Below are 24099 nucleotides of genomic sequence, written 5' to 3'. Positions count from 1 at the left end.
TTGTTCATGTGAAATCTATTATTATAAATGCCAAATTTTGAATTGTGAGATGGGGGTGGGATGTAGCAGGCCCTAAGTTATTCCTAGGGCTCCTAATACCCTTGGCACCAGCCCTGTGCAGCAGTAAACCCCTTCCTGGTATTTGAGTTACCCCTGCTGAATGGGCAGTTCCATCAGGTGCCTTCTAGCTCTTTTATTAGGAGACACAAATAGGACTGTCAGCTGACTCCAGATTGATCCAGTCCTGGTTTTACCCCACCGCACACAAAAACTTGCAGTTTTGAAATCCCTAAGGACAGCTGGAAGTGGAACTACAAGTCTCTGTGTTCCTGGGACAGAGGAGGTAGGGGGGAGAGAAGCAGGACTGAATAAACTTGCCAGAAGAAACAGAGCTTGTTGCAACAGTTCTCAGGCCTCCTCCGCTCATCCAAATTCATTTGGCCTTTGAAGGGCCAATAGGACAAACGTTTGTGTTTTGCCAAACATCGACTCTCATAAAAGCAAATATTTGACTGAAAAATGTGTCTCAGCCTGAAATAAAGTTATCTGAGTATATGAGATGTGTAGGAGTCCGATACTACACTTAGCATCTCTTCCCCCAACCCTGACTGTGCTCACAGATGCCCATTTACCCAAACATGTATCATGTATCTGCCCTTTTATTTCTTACCTGCGTCCTGCAGCTCCAAATAATGTTCTAATGTATAGGGGAATGATTTTCACACTTCAAAATCTGTCCTGAAATAGGACCTTTGAGGGCAATATTCATTAGGCCGTTTAGTGGTTAAGGCAAGACATAACTTCTCTGGTAGCTGGATAACTTCAAACACGACTGGATATTCTTTTGAATATAGCTGGTTAAGTGGCAATCCAATGTATAAAACAAAAAAAAAACTGATCGTGGGCCTACAGGCCCTACAAACGCCCCCTCCTCCTCCTTTCCAATGCGCTCCAAAGGCTTGGCCCTGCTGGGTTGATCCTACCACCCCCTCCTCAAAGCACCGGCATGTTCATTTTTTAAAAAATGTTAGGGCCGGATTTCGTGCCGGTCTCATCCCTTCTCCTACTCCCCACTCCCCGTGCCCGTCATTTTTTAAAATATTTTCTCTCCACAGCCCTCCTCCCAACCCAAACCCTAGCCCTCCCACCCCCTGGATCTTAAACTGGAGATTTGAGGCAGCGCAAATGCAGCAGAGTCCCATTGTGACCCAGGCCCGGTGCTCCTGCCATGGCTGAGCTGCTATAATGCAGCACACGCTTCCATCGCGGCAGCCCAGCCACGGCAGGAGCGCCGGGCCAGGACTGCAGTAGGATGCTGCTGGCACAGGGGACGGGAGGAATAGGGTTGAGGTGGGGGATGGGGGTCCCTGGAGAGAAGCATGGGAACCGGGAGTGGGGGAGGGGATGAGACCTGCACCAACCCTGGCACTGTTTTTTGGTTTGTTTTTTTTAATTAAGATGTGGCTACTCTGAGGAAGGAGTGGCAAGCTTGGCCCTTCCGGCTAAGTCTTTGGAGCTCGCATGGAAGGGATGGGATAAGGCCCGTAGGCACATGATCATTATTATTATTTTTTTTTAATTGGATTGCCGCTTAACCAGCTATATATATCTTTTGAAAAAAGTATCAATGCTATCATCCGTCTGGGACCAATGACCTTGCTAGAAATGGTATCCAAGCAGTACAGAAAGATCTGCAAAATCTAAGGAAAAAGATTAGCCACATGGCAAAGACTACTGCCTTTTCTGAAGTATTTCCTCTTCATGGTATGGGAAAGGAAAGGAAAGTCTAAGACATATAGATCATTTCAGTACATGGCTCATAACACGATGTAAAGAAAGTATTTTTGGTTACACTGGAGGACAGGGGAGTGTACGGAGCAGTAATAGGCTATATGGTAAGGATTGTGGCAGGAAAAAGGATGCTAAATGAAAAATTCAGATCATACATTATCAGGCATTTAAACTAGAGGATGGAGGAGCGAGAAGGTGGCCAATGAAAGTTTGCAGGTCACCCCCCAGCAATACAGGAAGTGGAAGGAAAAAAAATAACAAAATCAGTTAAGCTCCACACCTAAGGAAAAGAGGAGAAAAGGTGACCAGGAAGCACAGCAAGCCAAAGGAAAAATCTGGAAAGCCATGACCACAAATGCTCGTAGTCTGGGCAATAAAATCCCAGAGCTGCAGGCCCTAATGGTGGAGGCGGACTTGGACATTGTTGCTGTTACAGAGACATAGTTCAATGGGCCTCATGATCTGGATACAGCCATATTGGGCTATAACCTGTTAAGCAAGGACAAAGTAGACAGAAAAGTGGGGAATATTAGCTCTCTTTATGTCAAAAGCAATATCCAAGCAACTGAAATGCAAGGGGAATGGAATTAATCTTAAACTTAAAGACGGCTATCATAAACTGCATATACTAAAACGTAAAAATGCCCTTATTAAATGTTGATGACTTTCGTTCTGTTCACCAGACACTGACTTTTTCTAATCTTGATTACTGTGATGCCTTCTTGTTGGGTCTTCCATCAAGTTCCTTAAGACCGTTACAGATGCTACAGAATGCCAGGCAAGAATTCTTACATAAGTATGGACATATCACTCCAACTCTTAGGGGCGGATTTTAAGAGCCCTGCTCGCCTAAATCCGCCCAAATCCGGGCGGATTTAGGCGAGCAGGGCCCTGCGCGCCGGTGAGCCTATTTTACATAGGCTCACGGTGCGCGCAGACCCCGGGACGCGAGTCCCGGGGTTCTCCGAGGGGGGCGCGTCGGGGGTGTGTCGGGGGCGGGCCCAGTCGTCGCAGCGTTTAGGGGGGGTGTCGGCAGCGTTTTGGGGGCGGGTCCGGGGGCGTGGTTACGGCCCGGGGCGGTCCGGGGGCGTGGCCGCGCCCTCCATACCCGCCCCCAGGTCGCGTCCCGGCGCGCAACCGGCCCGCTGGCGCGCGGGGATTTACGTCTCCCTCCGGGAGCCGTAAATCCCCCGACAAAGGTAAGGGGGTTTAGACAGGGCCGGGCGGGTGGGTTAGGTAGGGGAAGGGAGGGGAAGGTAAGGGGGGGCGTTAGAGGATTCCCTCCAAGGCCGCTCCGATTTCGGAGCGGCCTTGGAGGGAACGGGGTAGGCTGCGCGGCTCGGCGCGCGCCGGCTATACGTAATTGATAGCCTTGCGCGCGCCGATCCAGGATTTTAGCGGATACGCGCGCCTCCGCCGTATCTACTAAAATCCCGCGTACTTTTGTTGGCGCCTGGAGCGCCAACAAAAGTACGCCAACGCGCCTTGTTTGAAAATCTACCCCTTATAGTGTTGCATTGCTACCAATAAAATATTGATTTTAAAGTTTTATGGTTTTTGGGGGTTTTTTTTACAAATCTTTATATAAAGAGAAAGTAGAATGGTTAAACTTCATGATTCATTTACACACTCCACAATGTGATCTAAGATCGGCAAACAAGGGATTACTAACAATTCCATCAGTTCCTTCAGCACATCTAGTGAAGTTAGAGATAGATCTATTTCGATAGCTGGTCCTAAACTATGGAATTCAATGCCCGCTGAATTAAGGTTGCAGAATGATTTCACCATTTTTTAAAAAAAAAGCCTGAAAATCTGGCTTTTTAAACTAGCCTATGAAGAAAAGGCTTAAAGGTTGATTTTATCTTTTTTTACAGGCCTGTAACCGGAATACTAATGAGGCATTCTATTCAATTATTTTATGCTCCTTGTATGTTTATTTTAACCTTAAATATTTCATAAGACTGATTTTAAATTTATAACTTTGTTTTATTTTTATTTATTTTGATGTACTATCTTAGATTTATTATACCAATGTTTTTGTAATTTTACACTTTCTGGTTTTGTTTTTATTATATTTATTCTAAACAGCTGTGATTTTTATCTGAACAACAGTTTATAAAAACTTTAAATAAATAAATAAATAAATAAATAAATAAATAAATATAGAAGAAGAGCTATGGGCTGTCTTTGAAAAACAAGATGGTGCTTGCATTTACACTGAAGTGGTCTACAGGCCTCCAACTCAAACAGAAGAACTGGACAAAGATCTGGTTGAAGACATCTTCAACCAGATAAAAAGGAGATAGGTTGCTCGCTGGAGATTTTAATCTTCCTGATGAGGATTGTAATATCTCAAATGCAGAATCCGCAAGACGTAGAGAGATAGTGGATGCTTTTAAGGGACTCAGCTCAAACAAACAGTGATGGAACCCTCAAGAGAGGGAGTGATCCAACTTGACCTAGTGCTCACAAATGTGTGAAGAGACCCATTGGTCTCCACTAGAGGGCCCTAGATCCCTGCCTGGGGTTTTTCCATCTTAGTGGGAGATACCATTTCTGAATAGCACCTTCTTGAGGCTGGCTGTAAATGGTAGCTCCTTAGTTCACTTGCCAGGCAGGTCTGAGGACACATACACAGAGGAAAGGAAGAAGAGTCTGCACTGTAAATCCTCCAGTGAGAGCACAGATATAAAGGGACAGTTATCTACGTGATAGGAGATTTGTTTATTTATTTTTCTAAAGGTTCACAGTAAAGTTTGAGTTGAACACCCAATCTGTGTCCTGCTGTTCCCTGCAGCACTACCACTAATATACCGCATAGTAGCACACAACAGGAGGGATTCCTTCCACTAAACTGCCTGGGCCTAGAAGGTCAACATTCCCTACATAGAAAGGGCCCAAGCCAGGGATGGATTTCAAAAATACAAACTTTGGTAAAATGGGGATGAACCTTGAGGAGGGGTAGAAAACTGGGAAACGGATGATATGGAACAAATGAAAAAGGGGTGTAATAAAGGCAACAAACATTTATTTCAGAAAAGTAAACAAGAGTATGAGAAAAAAGAAACCAATCTAATTCTCAATGGAAATAGCTAAAAAATAAAGGCAAAATGAACAGCGTTCAAGAAGTACAAAGGATCCCAAAAAGAGGTACACAGGGAAGACTACCTGGTAAAACTGAAGGAGACGAGGAAAGAAATCAGGAAAGCAAAAGTCAAGTGGGAGAAAGGATTGCCGAAGAGGTAAAGCGAAGTGATAAAACATTTTTCAAATTTATCAGAGAAAGGAGGTAGGCCAGAGGAGCCCTATTAAATTGATGGGAGACAAGGAGCAATGTATGGAGAAAGATGAGGAAAAAGTAAAATATTAAATAAATATTTCTGTTCGGGGTTAACTAAAAAAAACCCTGGAGTAAGATCGATGCAGGTTGACAAGAGCATGGATGGGAAAGCAGAGATGCTTACCTGTAAAAAGTGTTCTCCGAGGACACATGGATGGTAGTCCTCACACATGGATGGTAGTCCTCACACGAGGGTGACATCATCAGATGGTGCTTGATGCAGAAAACCTATGTCAAAGTTTCTAGAAACTTGACCAGGCTCACTGAGCATGCCCAGCATGCCCTATCCCACGCTTCCACATGGGGTCCCTCTTCAGTCTCATAACATAGAATTATGATAAAATAAAAAACAGGTTAAACTCCACAGGGTGGTGAGCGGGTTTTGTGAGGACTGACGTCCTGCTACCCTTGAAGAACACCTATTGCAGGTAAGCAATTCTGCTTTCTCCGAGGACGGCAGGATGGTAGTCCTCACATATGGGTGAATTCCTAGCTACAGGCTGCTCCCCCAACACAAAAGGGGACCAACAGTTACCTAACGAGGTGCCAACAGGCACAACAATACCAGTACTGTTGGTAACAGGGGGGAGAGAGCCTGAAACCAAACAACGGGCCCTAGGTTGGGAAAGCTGGGTTCTACACCTCAAACGGGTTCAGAAGGACAGACTGACTGAACCTACTGTTGTGTTGACCAGACAGTAATGTGATGTGAATGTGTGGAGAAAACTCCACGTCACAGCCTTGCAGATTTCTTCCACGGGAACTGCTCACAAGTGGGCCACCGACACAGCCATGGCTCTGACAGAATGAGGCTTGACATGACCCCCAAGATGCAGTCCCGGGTGGTCATAACAAGCAGGCCCCGCATACAATATACAACTATAAGCTGTACAGATATGGACATACCATTTATACCGTGATGGTATGCGACAACTGCATTAAGATGAACTCTGACAGAGTTGGTTTTTAAGCCAGTCTCTCAAAAGAGCAGTTAAATCACACAAGCAGACTGTGATACATTACAGGAGGACCTTGCAAGACTGGAAGACTGGGCATCCAAATGGCAGATGAAATTTAATGTGGACAAGTGCAAGGTGTTGCATATAGGGAAAAATAACCCATGCTGTGGGGGCCAGCAACCCTAAATTGCCAAATATTAAATGATTTTGCTATCTTGTAGAAATGTATATAGTTATGTAGCCTGAGACTACTAACCACAAGTAGATAAATGTGCTGTTTGACATCCTGTTAGCTAATGTACATAGTCATGTAGAAATGTATATACTTATATACTTATATACTCTTAGGGGCGGATTTTAAGAGCCCTGCTCGCCTAAATCCGCCTAAATCCAGGCGGATTTAGGCGAGCAGGGCCCTGCGCGCCGGTGCGCCTATTTTACATAGGCCTACCGGCCGCGCAGAGCCCCGGGACTCGCGTAAGTCCCGGGGTTTTCTGAGGGGGGCTGTCGGGGGCGGGCCCGGTCGGCGCGGCGTTTTGGGGGCGTGTCGGCAGCGTTTTGGGGGCGTGGCCGCGCCCTCCATACCCGCCCCCAGGTCGCGTCGCTGGCGCGCGGGGATTTACGTCTCCCTCCGGGAGGCGTAAATCCCCGACAAAGGTAAGGGGGGGTTTAGACAGGGCCGGCGGGTGGGTTAGGTAGGGGAAGGGAGGGGAAGGTGAGGGGAGGGCAAAAGAAAGTTCCCTCCGAGGCCGCTCCGATTTCGGAGCGGCCTCGGAGAGAACGGGGGTAGGCTGCGCGGCTCGGCGCGTGCCGGCTATACGGAATCGATAGCCTTGTGCGCGCCGATCCAGGATTTTAGTGGCTACGCGCTATATACTAAAATCCTGCGTACTTTTGCTGGCGCCTGATGCGCCAGCAAAAGTACGCCAAATTGAGCGGTTTGAAAATCTACCCCTTAGTGAACATCTTAATAAAGATCTTCCTAATCTGGATATCTCCAACCCCAACGCGGCCCTTCTCTCTTGGAGCAGTATCACGGAATCAATAGCCAATAAACTCTGCCCTAAAATGACGAAAACCATCAATTGGTCACAAAAAAAGAAACAACCTGGTTCTCCCCAGAACTTAAACGATGAAGCTAGACCTCAGACACAAAGAAGGCTTATGGCGTAATAACCCCAACACCACAACACTATCGGATTACAAACGTACCCTCCATCTACAAGATCTCTCTTCTACAGACAAAAAAAGAATTCTATGCAAGCAGAATCCACGATATACAATATGATGCCAGGGCTCTGTTTTCCTTCGTATCCCAACTCACAAAACCTCTGCCCCCACCATCCCTGATGAACAGGCTCAATCAAAAGCCAATGAACTAGCAGCTTCTTTCAGGATAAAATTACAAACACACTTGCACTTCTCCCCACTAACCATGCCCCAGCCCTAGACTCTAATCCCACCCATCACCCTAGAGCCACCCTTGACTCCTTCGAACCCACTACCACCCTGGAGATAGAATCACCCTTAAGAAAATGAAACCTCCAGCCATCCGACGGACCACATCCCTACCAAACTTCTGCTCCTCATCCCCAGCACCATCTCTAGAGCACTGACTAACTTCATAAACTGTTCCCTAGCCCAAGGAATCTACCCAGATGAGCTAAAAACTGCATCTCTCAAACCCCTCTTGAAGAAACCCAACCTGGATACAAAAGAACTCTCCAATTTCAGACCCATATCCAACCTTCCGTTTCTAGCGAAGCTCACAGAGAAAGTTGTGAACACACAACTCTCTGACTACCTAGGAACATAAAATACTATACCCTCACAGTACGGTTTCCGGAAATCCTCCAGTACAGAAACCCTTCTCATCTCCCTATCAGACCACATCCTCCTGGGTCTTGACAAAGGGCTTTCATACTACTGGTCCTCCTAGATATCTCAGCGGCTTTCGATACGGTAAACCATGCCATTCTGCTAAACCGTCTATCAGACATTGGAATCGCTGGACTCGCCCTCAGATGGTTCAACTCTTTCCTCAAAAGAAGCTACAAGGTTAGAGTCAACAACAGAGAATCACCAAGTTATAAAGCAACGCTAGGCGTCCCACAAGGCTCTTCTTATCCCAGACCCTCTTCAATATCTACTTACTGCCCCTCTGCCATCTGCTCACAAACCTAAAATTAACACACTACCTCTATGCAGATGATGTTCAGATATTGATCCCCATAAAAGAATCTCTGCCAAAAACGCTTGACTACTGGGAAAATTGCCTGAAGTCCATAAAAAGCCTCCTCTCTAGCTTGAACCTGGTTCTAAACTCATCCAAGACGGAAATCCTTCTTATCTCCCCTGAACACTCGACCAACACCGATATTACAGCTCTGGACCCACAGATTTCTCAAACAGAGATTTAGGAGTTACTAGACAATCATCTGAATTTAAAGAAATCAATTAATAATATCACCAAGGACTGTTTCTATAAGCTTCAAGTTCTAAAAAGAATCAAACCCCTTTTCCACTTCCAGGACTTCAGAACCATCCTTCAATCCACGTTATTCTCGAAAACTGACTACTGTAATGCTTTACTCCTGGGGCTCCCCATCAGCCACAAAACCTCTACAATGCTCCAGAACGCAGCAGCCAGAATCTTAACCAACACCAACCGACGTGCTCACATCACCCCCATCCTCCGAAACCTACATTGGCTGCCAATAAAATACAGAATTCTACATAAAGCACTCACTCTAATCCACAAATCCATCCACAAACAGCTCACACTAGACCTTCAGACCCCTTTCAAACTCCGCTCTTCGGAAAGACCCATCAGAGAAGCATATAAAGGAACCCTTCAAGTCCCACCTACTAAATCCACCCTCTAAAATCCACCAAAGAACGTTCCTTCTCCACAGCAGGCCCTGTCCTCTGGAACAGACTACCGACTGACCTAAGACTAGAACCCTGCCTTCATACCTTTCGTAGAAAACTCAAGACGTGGCTCTTCCTTCAAGCCTTCCCCTAAGTCAAAATCACGTCGGACTCAGCCCAAGGAATTGGGATGTTTACTAATCTCTTAAACCGTTATATATTATTTATATGTGTGTTAATTCTGCTCTGCCTTTCTTCCTGGCTCTATTGCCCCCAAGTTCAATACCCTTGTTTATGTAACTTTGCTTGCTTCGGCCTTTTGTTTGGTTACACTTGTTAATCCCCTAAGTTCCATGTAAACTGGCCTGATGTGAATTCCATTCGTGAAGTCCGGTATAGAAATATATTAAAAAAAATAAATAAATATACTCATATAGTCTAATAAACCTGTATATATTTGTACATACTGCCAGCCTTGTTCACAGGCCCATTTGTTTTTCTGGTGTGAAGGGAAGGAAATCCCAACCGCTAACACCTTCTTCCCCAGGTGGAGGCACCAGGCACCAAGAACGTGAGGACCGATGGAGTCTGCCCTGGGGGGGGGCTCCTGCCAGGTCAGTCCCGGACCCAGGAACGCCCCGTGAGGTAAGCAGTCAAGGGGGCGTTACACAGAGTTAGTGATCAATTGTGCCAGGGGTCCCGGAAGATAATTCTCCTTGTCTGGTCATTGGATCTGGACCCATAGCACTCCTGGTTGAGGATAACTACCCACATGGGGACCGTTTACAGTTAGATCAAGGAAGAATGCTCGATGGGATCTATTTGGATTTCAGCAAAGCTTTTGATACAGTCCTGCATAGGAGGCTCATGAACAAAATGAGAAGCCTGGAAAACAAATTGGTGGAATGGATTGCAAACTGGTTGACTGACCAGAGACAGTGTGTAATGGTAAATGGAACTTACTGCAGGAGACCACACTATTATGGTGGTCTCTGAACAGTCCTCTGACCGTTCCCAGCCCTTTCGGACCTGCCGCAGGGAGCAGCAGAGGCGGCAGGCCGGACGGAGGTCAGGTTGGCAGGGGACTGAAGCGGATAAGGCAAGGCCTTGGAACTTGGAGCAAAGCACAAATGAGTTCAGGACGAAGACAGGAACAAGAGGGATGAGCAGGACCCTCAGGCGCCCTACCATTCCATAGCCAACGGGCGGCCCCAATGGACGGTCGCAGACCACACTGTCTCCTTCGCGCCCTACACAGCCCAGAGGCTGGTCGCGGACCATGAGAAGAGCAGGAGAAGCTCGGGAAGTCACTCAGCACAGGGTACTGGAAACCCCTTGGGTTCTCCAGAGTCGGAACTAGGAATCAGAAGCAAGAGTCTAGGAACTCAGAACACAAGCAGGAACTCTGGGAGGCATGGGTCCCACATCCTGGAACATCAGGACTGGAACATCAGGAACAAGCAGGAACATCAGGAAGTCCAAGGGAGACATAGCCTAGGTAGACTAGCCCCAAGACGAAGCAAGGACTGAATGAAGAGGTAGTCCTTTTATAGGACAGGAAAAAAGCAACTCCCTAGGAGTTCAGATGAGCCACACCTGGCTGGCCCTATAACTGGAGAGAAGAGCTGCAGGCCGACCCCTAGGGAGAAGGGCGGGGCCCAAACCAGGAAGTGCAGGTGGAGACTGAAGCAGGCCTCAGGCAGGCCCCGAGGACGTCGAAGGCCTCCCAGGCCATGGAGCAAAACCTGGGCAAACAGATGAGGCGAGGCCCTGGCTTCGGAGCAGCCTCCAGAGAAAGTTAAGAGGTCTCCTGTAGCTCCAGCTATGGGAGGAATCGTAACACCCCTCACTAATCCACAACAGTCTTAGGGTGACTGGAAAGCAAGAGGTCTATATTCAAAACCTATTTAGATAGATAACTCAAATGTTAAAAGTCTAAATGGCAAATATGGCATATTCAGCCACATATCCAGCTAAATTATAACCAATAAGTGATTATCCGGCTACAATTAAGTCGGATAAATAAAGAGCGTTCCGGGGCACTGCGGGGAGAGACTGAGATATCTGGCTAACTTAGCTGAACATTGGGTATACGTGGCTAGATTAAACAGATAACTTTAGACCAAAGGGAAAAAAAGATGATGGGCCTACATGCCCTAACCAAAACTGCTCCTTCCTTCCCCATGAATTCCAAACGTTCGGCTCACTCCCTCTTAAAACTGGCCATATGTTAATTTTTAAAAGGTCGGTGCTTCACCCTTCCCCACTCCACCCCCGAGTCCCATTTTTATTTTTTAAATGTGATTCTCCCCAGGGCCCCCCTACCCCCCATCCCAACCCTATCCCTTCCAACCCTCTGTACCTGAAACTGAAGTTTTGATGCGGCCCGGATCGTGGCAGCCATCCGTCATATTCACCAAATATAGATCCAAATAAAGGAAGATAGCACTGAGAGATCACTAACAGACATGGAAAGTCAGTCTGACTCCACCACCCACCATGCAGAGAGCAGCTATTACATGAACTACAAATAGAGAGTGCATGAAAATCCCATCTGCCACCTTGGGATACAGCCACAGGGCTAACAAGCCACCAGGCTTCATCTTGGGGTAAAGTAGCCCTCCAGGCCCTCCTCCAAAGTGCCCTGCAGTTTACAAACATTCCTCCACCAGAAATAGGGATTACATGGGTCTTTTTGAATTCTCAAACACTCAGATATTTAAATAGCTCTTAGAGAACAAAGATAAACTTTGTGTTAATCTTTAATGTAAGGGACCACCTAGGGCCCTCACTAACTAAACTGTCCCTAGCATAAGCCCTAGGCTAGTTCTCGGTAGTTTGCAGACCACCCCTGCAGGCACCTGCACAGAGACTTGCCTGGATTGGCTGGCAGTTCTCTGTTAAAGCAAGCTGTGCAGGAAGACGAGGAGTTGGATGGTTAGTGGTCCCCGTTTTTAGGCCCCACAGAGATTGCTCTGGCCAGTACCCCCCAGGTCTGGAAGAGATTGTCTTGGGAGTGTGAAGAGGAAGATTTGGGGAGAGCTGTTTGCTTTTTGGAGCCTGGTCCTGCCTCAAGAGGACTGTTACCTCGGCCTGTGGGTGCTGCATTTCCCTGATGCCCAGAGAACAAGGAGGGATAGCGGTGATGTGACAGAGAAGAAAACAGGCGTATTTTTGCAGAGAGTTTTGTTCTTGCGTTTTGGGAGGAATTTCTTGCCACCAGTTCCTGCCCATTGAGGAGGAAGACAGATTTTGGGGGTTGAACGTTTTGGGGATTTTCTACCGCCAGACATCCAAGTTATTCCATTAGAGAGAGAAGGAGGTCCAAGAGGAGACCACTTTCTAATATCTGCTGGGTTAGATCTTTGCCCAGTGCCTGCCACCTTAGGGACATGGACTCAGCTGATATACTGAGGAAAGAGGCACCTTTGGATGTTTCTTTTTGTGAGAAGAGCAATTGGAGAATTTTGTTGTGAACTGGACCTTAAAGCGTTTTTGACTGCAGTACATTTTTGGTGGGTCCAGCATCTTCTTTAAGAGCCAGAGATGCCTTAAAGCAAGGTCATCCAAATAGTGAGTGCAGATGAGAGAGAAGCAGCGAGAAACCGAGAGTCTGTGTTTGTGCCTACTGCTATGAGCCTAGTGTCCTGGAGGTTGAATTCTCCTCCCTCCCCAGGCAGAAAGAACCCCAGCCCCCTCAGTGTGAGTGGACTGTGCTGGCACGAGAAAAAAAGAGAGTTGGGAGAAAGTGGTCCCAGGGACAAGAGTCTGCCCATGCACCCCAGGAGGTGCCCGAAGAGGGAGCTCCATTTATAGCGCCCGTAGTTCAATAGAAGCAATATCTCCTGACACACAGGGGACACATCTACCATAATGTAGGCTCCTACAACAACCCCAGGCTACAGCTGAATATTCTACAGCAGCACCAACCAGGGTAGGGAAGAAGACCCACCTGGTGCCTAATTTGTGTCCCAATAAATGTCCAGGAGGACAATTTGGAGAACAGCTAGTTGTGGGGTCACCTGCCCGCTCTTTGCTCCTTTCATCTGGCTCTCATCTAGGAACTATTATGTACTACCATGGCTCAGAAGACTCAGGCAAGTGGACTGGGCCATATGGTTTTTTCTGCCATCATGATTCTATTTATTCTATATGTTCTAAGAGGGGCAGCAGCTGTGATGTTATTCCTTCACAAATGGCCTAAGATGTACTCCTCAAAGACTCTGCCAGTGACAATTCTGTTTTATGACTCCTGTAGGTTACATCAAGCTTCATGAAAGACAATCACTCATCTTAGACTGTATCCAGGTGAGCTGACAGCGAGACAGCCTAACTTGACAAGAGCTCTCATCTCCCTGCTGTGAGCACAGATATTTTCACATCTGGGCTCCTGTATAGATCTTCGCAGTTTGGCTGTGGATGTGAGAGTGATCACCATCTGTTATCTGGCTTTTGATGACCCTTCTAGAGAAAGGTGGAAGACTCAACTGACATTGGTCAATCCTCTCATCAGATGTGTCTACTCCTTCTTGGATGCTCTGGTTGCCAACTGTTAAGGTTTTGGTGACGTTGTGAACCCCGGGCCGAGGTGAGAGATGTCTCCGCCCACAGGGAGGAGCCCCGTGGGCCTCACCGTCGGTGGACGTGGTCTCAGCGACGTAGGACACAGCTGCGAGAGAGACTTTATTAAGGAGAGAAATAGTGCATAACCCGAGGAGCGGGAAATGTGATAAACACAATCTGTGAGCAAATACAGTAGTCAGGATGGTAATGTAGATACGAAGATCCGGTAGTGACCCGCAGCGAGGGGTACACCAGGAGACTCTTGCAGGCTGATAGAAGTACTTCTGAGTGCAGATCCGGTAGTGGCCCGCAGCGCAGAGTATGCCAAGGAAACTGTACAGTAGGAGTCAGAGGTCTGAGATACAGGAATCAGGCTGTAGACCTTGTATAGTTGAAGCGATATCCTGAAGCTCAGGATGAGTAGCGTAGGTAGGCTGAAGAACGGTAGTAGCCCGAGGAACGGGGTACACCGTGGAATCTTCAGAGGTTGATAGAAGTTGGAAAGTGTACTCACACAAGGAAGTCCCAGCAGAGATACCCAAGGAGCGGGTCAGGAAGGCCTAGGCAGGAAGGCCCTCCGAGGAGCGGGTACGCAGAGCATCCAAATGCCAGGAGGAGAGTTTGGAACAGAAGATCCAAGTTAGAGTGGATTTAACAAGCGAGAGAACTCCTTGCTAACTTGTCTTAGCAATGGGCCAGTCAGTATAAGTACACTAGCGGTGCCGACGTCATCGGGAGGGGCCGCCCCCGAGGTTCCCACCATGAAGTATACATAAGGAGGTCCTGCGCGCGCCTAAGTGATGCCGGAAGTAAGATGGCGTTCAGCAGCGCCACGCTGTCCTGGGGACGCCGGGGAAGTCGGTGCTGGCTGGCGGAGGCTGCCACTCTCCCAATGATAGATGGTGCAGGGAGAAAAGAGGTGAGCATGAGAGGTCACAGCCGTCTGCAACCGACGAGCGCAACACCAACATACCCAACTACCTGCAATACTCGTAAAATTCTTTAGGAGAAGAAGTCTTGGACCACTGTGATTGTATTGCTCATAAAATAATCCAGTGCATCATGGGGGAATTAGACTATGTGGGGTAATCAGGGAACAGAAAATGTCCTGACTAGGTCTGTTTACAGGTCTCCTCCTTGCACACATCCTGCTCTTGCTGTAATCAGCACTCGGCAACTGGTTGACTAAGAGGTTTTTCCTCTCCGGTTACAGTTTCCTGGACCCCTCTTCCTGATTACTGTATAGTCAGTTTTGAAAAGTGATTTCCCCACCAACTACCCAGTGTAATACTGTTTTCACTGCTCCAAAGAAAATTCTACCCCTTGTCTTAGTCCGACTCATCAGGGAGCTATCATGCAGGGTCTCTTCTGACTTCGTCTTATCTGGCTGTCATCAGGGAGCTATCATGCAGGGTCTCTTCTGACTTCGTCTTATCTGGCTGTCATCAGGGAGCCATCATGCATGTTCTCTCTCTCTTTACTCCTTTCATCTGGTGCTCATCTGGGAATTATCATCATACACATCCTCTACCTGAACTTTCTCCTAGGGCTCTCATCATGCATATCCCTTTTCTTTATTCCTCTCCTTCTGCCTCTCATGAGGAAATCATCATACATGGCCTCTGTCCTTGCTCCTTCCTCATCTTGCTCTCATCATTGTACATGGCCTCTCTCCATACCTCCTCCCACCTTGTTCTCATTAGGAATCCATTTCCCACACTCAGTTTTCTTTCCTATTATTTATGCAAGGCCTTCAGTGCTGTGTAAAAGATACAGAAAATGGATGCAATGTCTCTGCCCCAAAGAGTTTACAGCCTAAGTTTGAGCAGAGCAAGTTGAGTATTATTTTCAGATCTTTCCACTTATTATTACTGTATCATACTGCCAGACTAAGGGAGTGCAGGTGTAGGTACAAGGATTCCCATTAACTTTCAATAGTCCTCACTATGACAAAATGTTACTTTTAATCTTGTCTCTCTATACCTTTAGAATCTATGGGTAAACATACCCAATCCACTAGGGACATTGAGTTGGTTCTGGTTTTTAAATCTCCCATCCTTGAGCAGTTAAGGATTTGTAGCCCGCTTTCGTCAATACAAAATGAGGGACTACAACTCCCAGAATGCATGGAGCGGGGAGTTGGAAAGCCAGGACTAGCTCTAACCAGCCCAGATGGACTGGCATTCATTGAGCAGTACTAAGAGGATTGTTCACATGTACCTGCAAAGAAGGTCATCAGGAGAGCCATCCAGCCCAGGATATAAGACCAGGAAAAGCGCCAGTCTCCAAACCGCTTGCCGAGGAAGTTAACAGTGACACCGGTGTAGATGGCCATGGCCAGGAGCACAAAGAAGGCTGGGGAAAGAGAGAAAGAGAGGGAAAGACATCCGAAAGGTCAGGCCATGGCTGGACTATGGGAGAGGAAAGGGAGACTAACGGTCCTTTCTGTGAAGCAATATTTCCTGACATTATTCCTGAGACTCTCTCTGGTGCTCCATGTCAGCTTCCTTCCCAGTGGAACAGACTGATTTCTTGTGCATTTTTAAGTCTGTATCTTATGCCCCCTGTACGTATGAAAGTCCTCTTCTCATCTCATCACCGATGGTGAGGCAGGAGTCGCAGCCCTGCCACTAAAGCTTTCCAAACTAGAAACAAGGGACTGATCACAAAGCCACAAGCTAGAAGGATGTGAAATGGGGCCTACGAAAGGTTAATTAGAAAGAAACATCTGGGGTGATAAGGAAGCCGAAAGGCATAATTACAGGCACTGGAGAAAGCAAGCAGGGAAAGCACAGAGAGGCACGGCTTCGGGAATGCTTTTCAGCGTACATTCGTACAAGGGGGGTGGGGGTGTCTTACATTACATTTGGAGCATGTGCTACCCCCAGGTTATTGATCTTCCCAACTCTTTACAATATGTTGAATCCGTATTGTCCTGATAACAACAAAAAAAAGAACATTCTGCTGGAAAAGAGGAGATAGACCGAGCAGTTTCAAAAGAAAAGGTTTCATTTGGGACCATAGGGCAGCAATAGTAATGGTCACAGTTTATTTTTCACACACCTTTCAGTCACTGTGGTACAGCAGAAAAAAACATTATTGGAGATTTGGGCAGTAATTTTGTAACAGGCCCACATAAGAAAGTCAGCACATATATCGCCTTGAGCTTTCGTTAGGCAGTTAATTAAGTCTGAATAATTAAACGTGTGCTTTGAAACTGCTCCGACCAGCTAGTCTGGGTGCAGGAAATTGGAGAAAAGTCATGCATGCATTTTCTGAAAACTGAAAAGTATGCGTGCAAGTGCGATCCCTTCCTGAGCTTCCGCCCAGTCCAGGGGTAAACTTAACGTGGACACGGGAGAGGAGGAGAAGTCCATTACCCTGCTATTAAGTTCACTTAGAGAATAGCCACTGCCATTAGCAATGGTTACATGGAATAGACTTAGTTTTTGGGTACTTGCCAGGTTCTTATGGCCTGGATTGGCCACTGTTGGAAACAGGATGCTGGGCTTGATGGACCCTTGGTCTGACCCAGTATGGCATTTTCTTATGTTCTTATGTTCTTATGTTGGTACCGTAGTATGACTGAGATAAGAGCCGGATTGATTTTTAATAAGAAAGTGTCTCATGTTGTGTTCCGCACCCGTGGCCGTCCACGGGCGCGTCCCCCTACCCGACCATGGCGGCGACCCACCGCGGCAAAACACCGGGTGAGAAGCCCCGGTCCAGTGCTGTGGTTCCCGCGTGTCGGCGCGGGCCCCCGGGGTGCCCACATGGCTGGGAGCCGTCCCTGCTTCCCTGGTGCGGCAGCTACAGCTTCTCCCCCGTGGCCGGAATCCAAGATGGCTGCCGCCATCTTAGGTGCGAGGCCGCGCTCCTCACCATAATTAAAGGGACCTAAGCCCTTTAATTACACTCAGCTGCCTCCAATGATCCAGAGCAGAGGAAGTATATAAGGAGGCTTCCTCTGTTTATTCCTTGACTTGGCAACTTCCATGGTTGGTCAGGTCTACTTGCTTCGGTGAGTTCCTGTGCTTTGGATCCTTGTTCCTGTCTCGTCTTGGTGTTCCTGGTTCCTGACTGGATCGGCTAGCGGTGATTCCTGGTGTGTGACTTCGGATCAGCTAGCGGTGATTCCTGGTGTTTGACTTCGGTTTGGCAAGCGGTGATTCTCTGGTGTGTGACTTTGGACTGGCAAGTGGTGATCCCTCGTTGTGTGACTTCGGACTGGTAAGCGACGACCCTCTGGCACTTGACCTTGGACTTCTTGACCATCAACTCCAAGGGCCCACCTAAGTCCCAGCAGCCCGGGTCCCTACGGGCTCCTTCCGGGTGGACCACGGGCTTCCAGGGGTGAAGCTCCAGTCAGCCCTTGCACCAAACGCTCGACCTCTTGACCTCTCAAAGGTCCAACTAAGTCCCAGCGGTCCGGGTCCCTACGGGCTCCTCCTGGGGGGACCGCGGACTTCCAGTGGCGAAGACACACGTCCTTTCCTTGACGTCACGACCCTTCGTCTGCCTCCACAGTCTCCTCTGTCTCCAGTGCCGAGGGTCAGCTGGTCACGTTTTCTGTTCCTGCCTCGCCACCTGACGGGAGAACCTACGGATCTTCTTCCTAAGGTATACCATCCTCCCATCGGCCCAAGGGTTCACAAGCCTGAGCCTAACATCTCATGCCTAAAAATCAAGGGTTGAATGGGTGAGAAAGAAAGACACTAGAATTAACTATTTATGGCTTGCTTATTACCTCAGACACACACAAATTCTAAAAAATATATTCCACTATTTCACTTTTCTGCAAACATTTATAAGTCCAAGGATTTCCCAAACCTATACTTACCAATCCTCTTTAATCACCATTAAATTGATCTTCAGTCAAAGAATTGAAGGGGTTGAGAATGGCGCGCGCTTCCGGTCCTCTTCTACTGCAAAGGGTGCGGGGCCTCTGGAAACTGGGGCTGAATTCACTTCCTGGATCGCATGCGGGGAGCTCTGGACTCCTCTCCCGGGGGATGCTGGGAGCAGTATGCAGATGAGCCTTCCGGTTGTCATTATTTGTGATAGTTGTGGGTGGATCCTTGGGCCGGTGGCAGATGACCACGCTCACGGGGGAAGATCCCGAGAGGGACCACCGGTCAGGCTCAGAGTTGGGAGACACACACAAGTTCTTTTATTAAACTGTTTTTGAGAATCACCAGAGGTGGCAGTAGTGAGCTGGAGAAGCCCGGCTGGGCTGTAGTCCCTCAGGCACTGGAACAGCGATCCCAGGAAGGTTGAGCTGTAGAGAAACTGAGATAGTGAGTAGGCAGAGTATGCAGAGTTCAGGAACAGAACCTTGATGGTAACACTCACACGATATATCCTCTTAGAACAGCCCAGGAGCTGGAATGAAGTAGGCCCTCGAGGAGCGAGTTCCTGGTTCCAGGGAAAGTTCTGAGAGAGAGATGGTAACTCACTGGTGTAGTAGGCAGCAGTGACTTCCTGGCAGAAGTTATATTCGGTAGCAGGTCCGGGAACGGGGCCCTCGAGGAGCGAGTACCGGTTCCAGACTGCGACCTGAAAAGCAAAAGAGAGAGCGAGGCCCCCGAGTAGCAGGTACCCCTGGTAAAGTCCGAGGAGGCAGAGTAGCAAGGTAAATGGAGAGCGAATCCCATCTGCAGTGATACCTGGAGGCAGCTATGTAGTAAACTAGGGATGTGAATCGTTTTAGGACGATTAAAATTATCGTCCGATAATTTTAATATCGTCTTAAACCGTTATGGAACACAATACAATACAGATTCTAACGATTTATCGTTATAAATCGTTAGAATCGTGAGCCGGCACACTAAAACCCCCCCTAAACCCACCCCCGACCCTTTAAATTAAATCCCCCACCCTCCCGAACCCCCCCCCCCAATAACTTAAATAACCTGCGGGTCCAGCGGCGGTCCGGAACGGCAGCGGTCCGGAACGGGCTCCTGCTCCTGAATCTTGTCGTCTTCAGCCGGCGCCATTTTCCAAAATGGCGCCGAAAAATGGCGGCGGCCATAGACGAAAAAGATTGGACGGCAGGAGGTCCTTCCGGACCCCCGCTGGACTTTTGGCAAGTCTCGTGGGGGTCAGGAGGCCCCCCACAAGCTGGCCAAAAGTTCCTGGAGGTCCAGCGGGGGTCAGGGAGCGATTTCCCGCCGCGAATCGTTTTCGTACGGAAAATGGCGCCGGCAGGAGATCGACTGCAGGAGGTCGTTCAGCGAGGCGCCGGAACCCTCGCTGAACAACCTCCTGCAGTCGATCTCCTGCCGGCGCCATTTTCCGTACGAAAACGATTCGCGGCGGGAAATCGCTCCCTGACCCCCGCTGGACCTCCAGGAACTTTTGGCCAGCTTGTGGGGGGCCTCCTGACCCCCACGAGACTTGCCAAAAGTCCAGCGGGGGTCCGGAAGGACCTCCTGCCGTCCAATCTTTTTCGTCTATGGCCGCCGCCATTTTTCGGCGCCATTTTGGAAAATGGCGCCGGCTGAAGACGACAAGATTCAGGAGCAGGAGCCCGTTCCGGACCGCTGCCGTTCCGGACCGCCGCTGGACCCGCAGGTTATTTAAGTTATTGGGGGGGGTTCGGGAGGGTGGGGGATTTAATTTAAAGGGTCGGGGGTGGGTTTTAGGGGGTTTTAATGTGCCGGTTTTTTCGATTTTTCGATTTTTTTTATTAAATTTTAATAACGATTTTTAAACGATTTTCACGATATTTTACATACCCCCCCCAAACGGCAACAATACGATTCCCCCCCCCTCCCAGCCGAAATCGATCGTTAAGACGATCGAGGACACGATTCACATCCCTATAGTAACCCCTTTGCTAACTCGATTAGCTAGCAAAACAAGAGACCTTAAATATCTGGCAATGATGACGTCATCTCAGGGGGATGCCCCTGAGTTCGCACCACTGCTGGTACTTGAGTCGGGGCTGTGCCGCGCGCGCCCCCTTAGCCCTCAGGAGAACATGGCGGAAAGGCAGCATCTAGCCGGTCCGGGACGCTGGAGGAGGTCGGCAAGATGACGCCGTGGCAGCCAAACTTCCATCAAGAGCAAAGAGGGAGTCGCCAAAGAGGTAAGGTGGGCGGAGTGGAGACATCGGGCAGCGACAGTCGCAACACCGGTTGTCTTCTACTGCAAAGGATGCGGGGTCTCTGGAAACTGGGGCTGTGGAATTCACTTCCTGGATCGCTTGCGGGGAGCTCTGGACTCCTCTCCCGGGGGTGCTGGGAGCAGTATGCAGACGAGCCTTTCAGTCTGTTGTGTCCGTCGCTGCTTCGCCCTCACTCCGCCCTCCTTACCACTGTGGCGACTCCCTCCGGGCCTGATGAACGGCTTGCTGGCCACGGCGTCTTCTTGCATCTTCCTCCGGCGTCCCCGGAGCGGTACGACGCTGTGGATCTGCCATGTTCCTGATTATGTAGGGCGCGCGTGCGAGCGTGCTCCGAATGATGTACCAGCAAGGGCGGCGAACCTCGGGGGTGTCCCCCTGAACTGATGTCATCCCACTTCCAATATAAAAGGTCTTTGCTACCTATGCTATTCTGCTCCTCGGACTTAGCAGGGGAATCCGGCTCCTCGGGGGCCTCGCTCTTTCTCTATTTCAAATTGCCGATAGGAACCGGTACTCGCTCCTCGAGGGCCATTTCCTGAAAACTCTGAAGATTTCTCTACTGCCTGGGAAGCTATCACAGATACAGACATTTGTGAGTTACCACCACTCTCTCAGAGCTTTCCCTGGAACCAGGTACTCGCTCCTCGAGGGCCTAACCCTTTCCAGCTACTGAGCTTTCTAAAGACCTTATGTGAATGTTGTCATCTAGTTCTGGCTATGAACACTGCATACCCTGTCTACTCACTATCTATAGTCTCTTTACAGCTCAGCAACCCTGGGATCGTTGTTCCAGTATCTGAGGGACTTCAGCCCTGCCGGGCATAGCAGCTCACTACTGCCACCTCTGGTGGTTCTACTACCTGTCTAATAAAAGAATGCTGTGTCTGTCTCCATACTCAAGCCTAGCCGGTGGTCCCTCTCAGGATATCCTCCTGGGGGCACAGTCATCTGCCATCGGCCCAAGGATCCACCTATCTACATTCCTCTACAGCTGATTGCCCTCTCCTAGCAGTCCGCTGGTAACAGATGGCTACTCCTTTCCTACCAGGGGTCTTCAGCAACAGATTCATAACAGCTTACTATCTCCATCTCCTACTGGAGCTAGTACACTACAGATTGCTACTCCTAGCTCTAACACAGAGCTTTCCTAACAAGATTGCTAACTCCTCCCCTCTCAGGAGTCGCTCATAACAGATTGCTATCTCCTAGCAGATCCTTTACAGATTGTGAACTCCTATCTGATGTCTCCGCCCATCTGGCATCAGATCCATAACAGATTGCTAACTCCTCCCTCTGGAGGTGTCATTCATAACCAGCTTGCTAGCTCCTCCCTCCAAAGGAGCTCGCTCATAACACAGTCCTCTTTTACTCTCACCATTAATTCTCCAAGTTCCATTCCATTTACCTCACTTCTCTCCCCTACATCACTCCTCTCAGCACTTCTCCCCCTCCTCTCACTGCCCATCAGTTCCTTCAGCACTCTTCATCGGCTCTCACACTCACTCTCCCCTCATTGATCCAGCTCATGCTCACTCTCTGCCCCATATCATTCCCTGTTATGCTTTGTCCCCATCACCTCTCAACCTCCCTTATTCCTGGCCAATTTCTTTCCACCCACCATGCCTCCTTCCCTACCAATCTCTCCCCCTGTGGCTTACTCCTCCAACCAATATCTCTGCTCCCTCTCCCACACACGCTTGTCATCCCTCACCTCATGTCTCTCTTCTATCTCCAGTTCACTCTCCCCACAATCTTGACCCCTGGTTCTCTCTTCCTCATCCCTGTCTCTATCCACCTTCCCTATTTCATTCTCCTGACACAACCTCTACCCCTTTCCAGCTCACTGACTCCTCAATCTTCTCCCTCTGGTTCACTCTATTCCATTCACTTATCCGTCCATCTTTACCTTCCCCATTCTTCCCTCTCCAAATCATTCCTTTCTAACCTCTTGCCAGGACTGCAGCCCTAGGTCAGCTAGGACCGTAACGCTGGAGTAGCACCTGCGTTACCTCACCTCCTCCCCGGGGCACATCCTTCCTGTTTAGAGAGCACGTGCACAGGGAGAAAGTGGCGAAGCACAGGGACCAGAATTACCAAAGGACCCAGTTAAAGGAGAGGGATTTATAGCTAGTCCAGGTTTTCTTTTAACTTATGTCCCTATATATTGCATTATTTGTAGTCCCTGCTTCTAGCATTTGAAATCAGCACTGCAGGTACCAGAATGGATGAGAACAGAGTTGTCAGAAATCAAGGCCTGGCCTAAAATCTCCTTCCTTGTCCTGGGTTATGTGGCACCTCTGGACCATGTGTGTGCCCTTTACTGCCTCTGCTCATACCTCAGTGACCAAAGGAGCACACAGGCCCCTGACTGCCTATAGCCCCAGTAGGCCCTAGAAGGCCTGCAGCTGCAGGTAAGAGTTGAGAGAGGGTGCGGGCAGTCCGGGAAGCTCCCAGAGGATCTGGGGAACGTGGACTCTCTTGCCTTGTGGTTTCAACTTCTTTTAGAGAATTCCATAGATGTGATGGGAATATAACCGAGACTGGCTCAGGGGAGCCATCTTGTAACCCTAGTCCTGGTGGAGGTTATCATGCTGCAGGTACTCACTGGAGATGAAGAACATGATGCCCGCTGCACAGGATTTGTTGAATCTCTCGAAGGTGGAGAAGTGGGGGAAGGACAGGATGCCCACGATGATGCCAGCAAAGCAGCAGAGGGCTGAGAGGATCATGAAGGCTCGGGTAGCATTCCAGGAAGCTAAGGAGAGTAGAAGGAGAGCAGAAGCAGAGTAAGCAGCCCCCTCTAGGGGTGGAAATAGTAGAAATATGAAAAACAGGCTTTGTGCCTTGGTAAACAAATATTTTTCCTCAGAAGCATTAAGGAGGAAAACCTGTTGAATGAAATAGGTGCAAAATCTATCATTTGCAAATGCTTCCCCCTTCACAGTTTTTGTTTCATTTTAAATGCTGTGGAATTGGCAGACTTCAATGTTTTTGAGTAGAAATTCTATCCCTGAAAGTTTACAGCGAGCAGTTTTTCTATCGGCGAAAGTGCTTGCTTACCGATGCTCTCAGTCTGCAGGTAGCACTTGCCGGCCATGCAGTACCTCCACAGGCCCTGCTGTGCAAGGACCCCGGACAGCCGGTACTGCATCCAGGAGTCTGTCGCCGTGGAAACCACCAGCAGGATGTTGCCCACACAGGCGCAGAACAGGCCTCCTCCCGTGAAACTGTCCATCCCGGATCCCAGCACTGAGAATGATACAATCGGCTGCAAAGACAAGGGGCAAGGGAGACTTCAGTTCTAGAACAAAGGGGTCAAGTTACCCAGGAGTAACCCACGGAAATATTTCTTCACAGAAAGGGTAGGAGGCCTACAGAACAGCCGCCCAATGGGGGTGGCGAAAGCAAACCAGTGCTAGAATTCCCACCCTTCTGAACAGTTC

At 48.7% G+C, this 24099-nt stretch overlaps 1 protein-coding gene across 1 annotated transcript; it reads right to left on the bottom strand.

The window, feature by feature from the left end:
• Positions 1 to 2054: 2054 nt before the first annotated feature.
• Positions 2055 to 23891, bottom strand: LOC115081737 (lens fiber membrane intrinsic protein-like). The gene is made up of 4 exons (XM_029586152.1): positions 23717 to 23891; positions 23262 to 23411; positions 15748 to 15882; positions 2055 to 2071 (listed from the first exon to the last, which is right to left on the bottom strand). Exons 1-4 carry the CDS (start codon positions 23889 to 23891, stop codon positions 2055 to 2057), a joined length of 477 nt encoding a protein of 158 aa, XP_029442012.1.
• Positions 23892 to 24099: the final 208 nt, after the last annotated feature.

This window comes from Rhinatrema bivittatum, unplaced genomic scaffold, assembly GCF_901001135.1.
Source record: "Rhinatrema bivittatum unplaced genomic scaffold, aRhiBiv1.1, whole genome shotgun sequence".
NCBI lineage: Eukaryota > Metazoa > Chordata > Amphibia > Gymnophiona > Rhinatrematidae > Rhinatrema > Rhinatrema bivittatum.
Note: the sequence above shows the minus strand (reverse complement) of the source record. Positions and strands in the feature narration are given on the sequence as shown.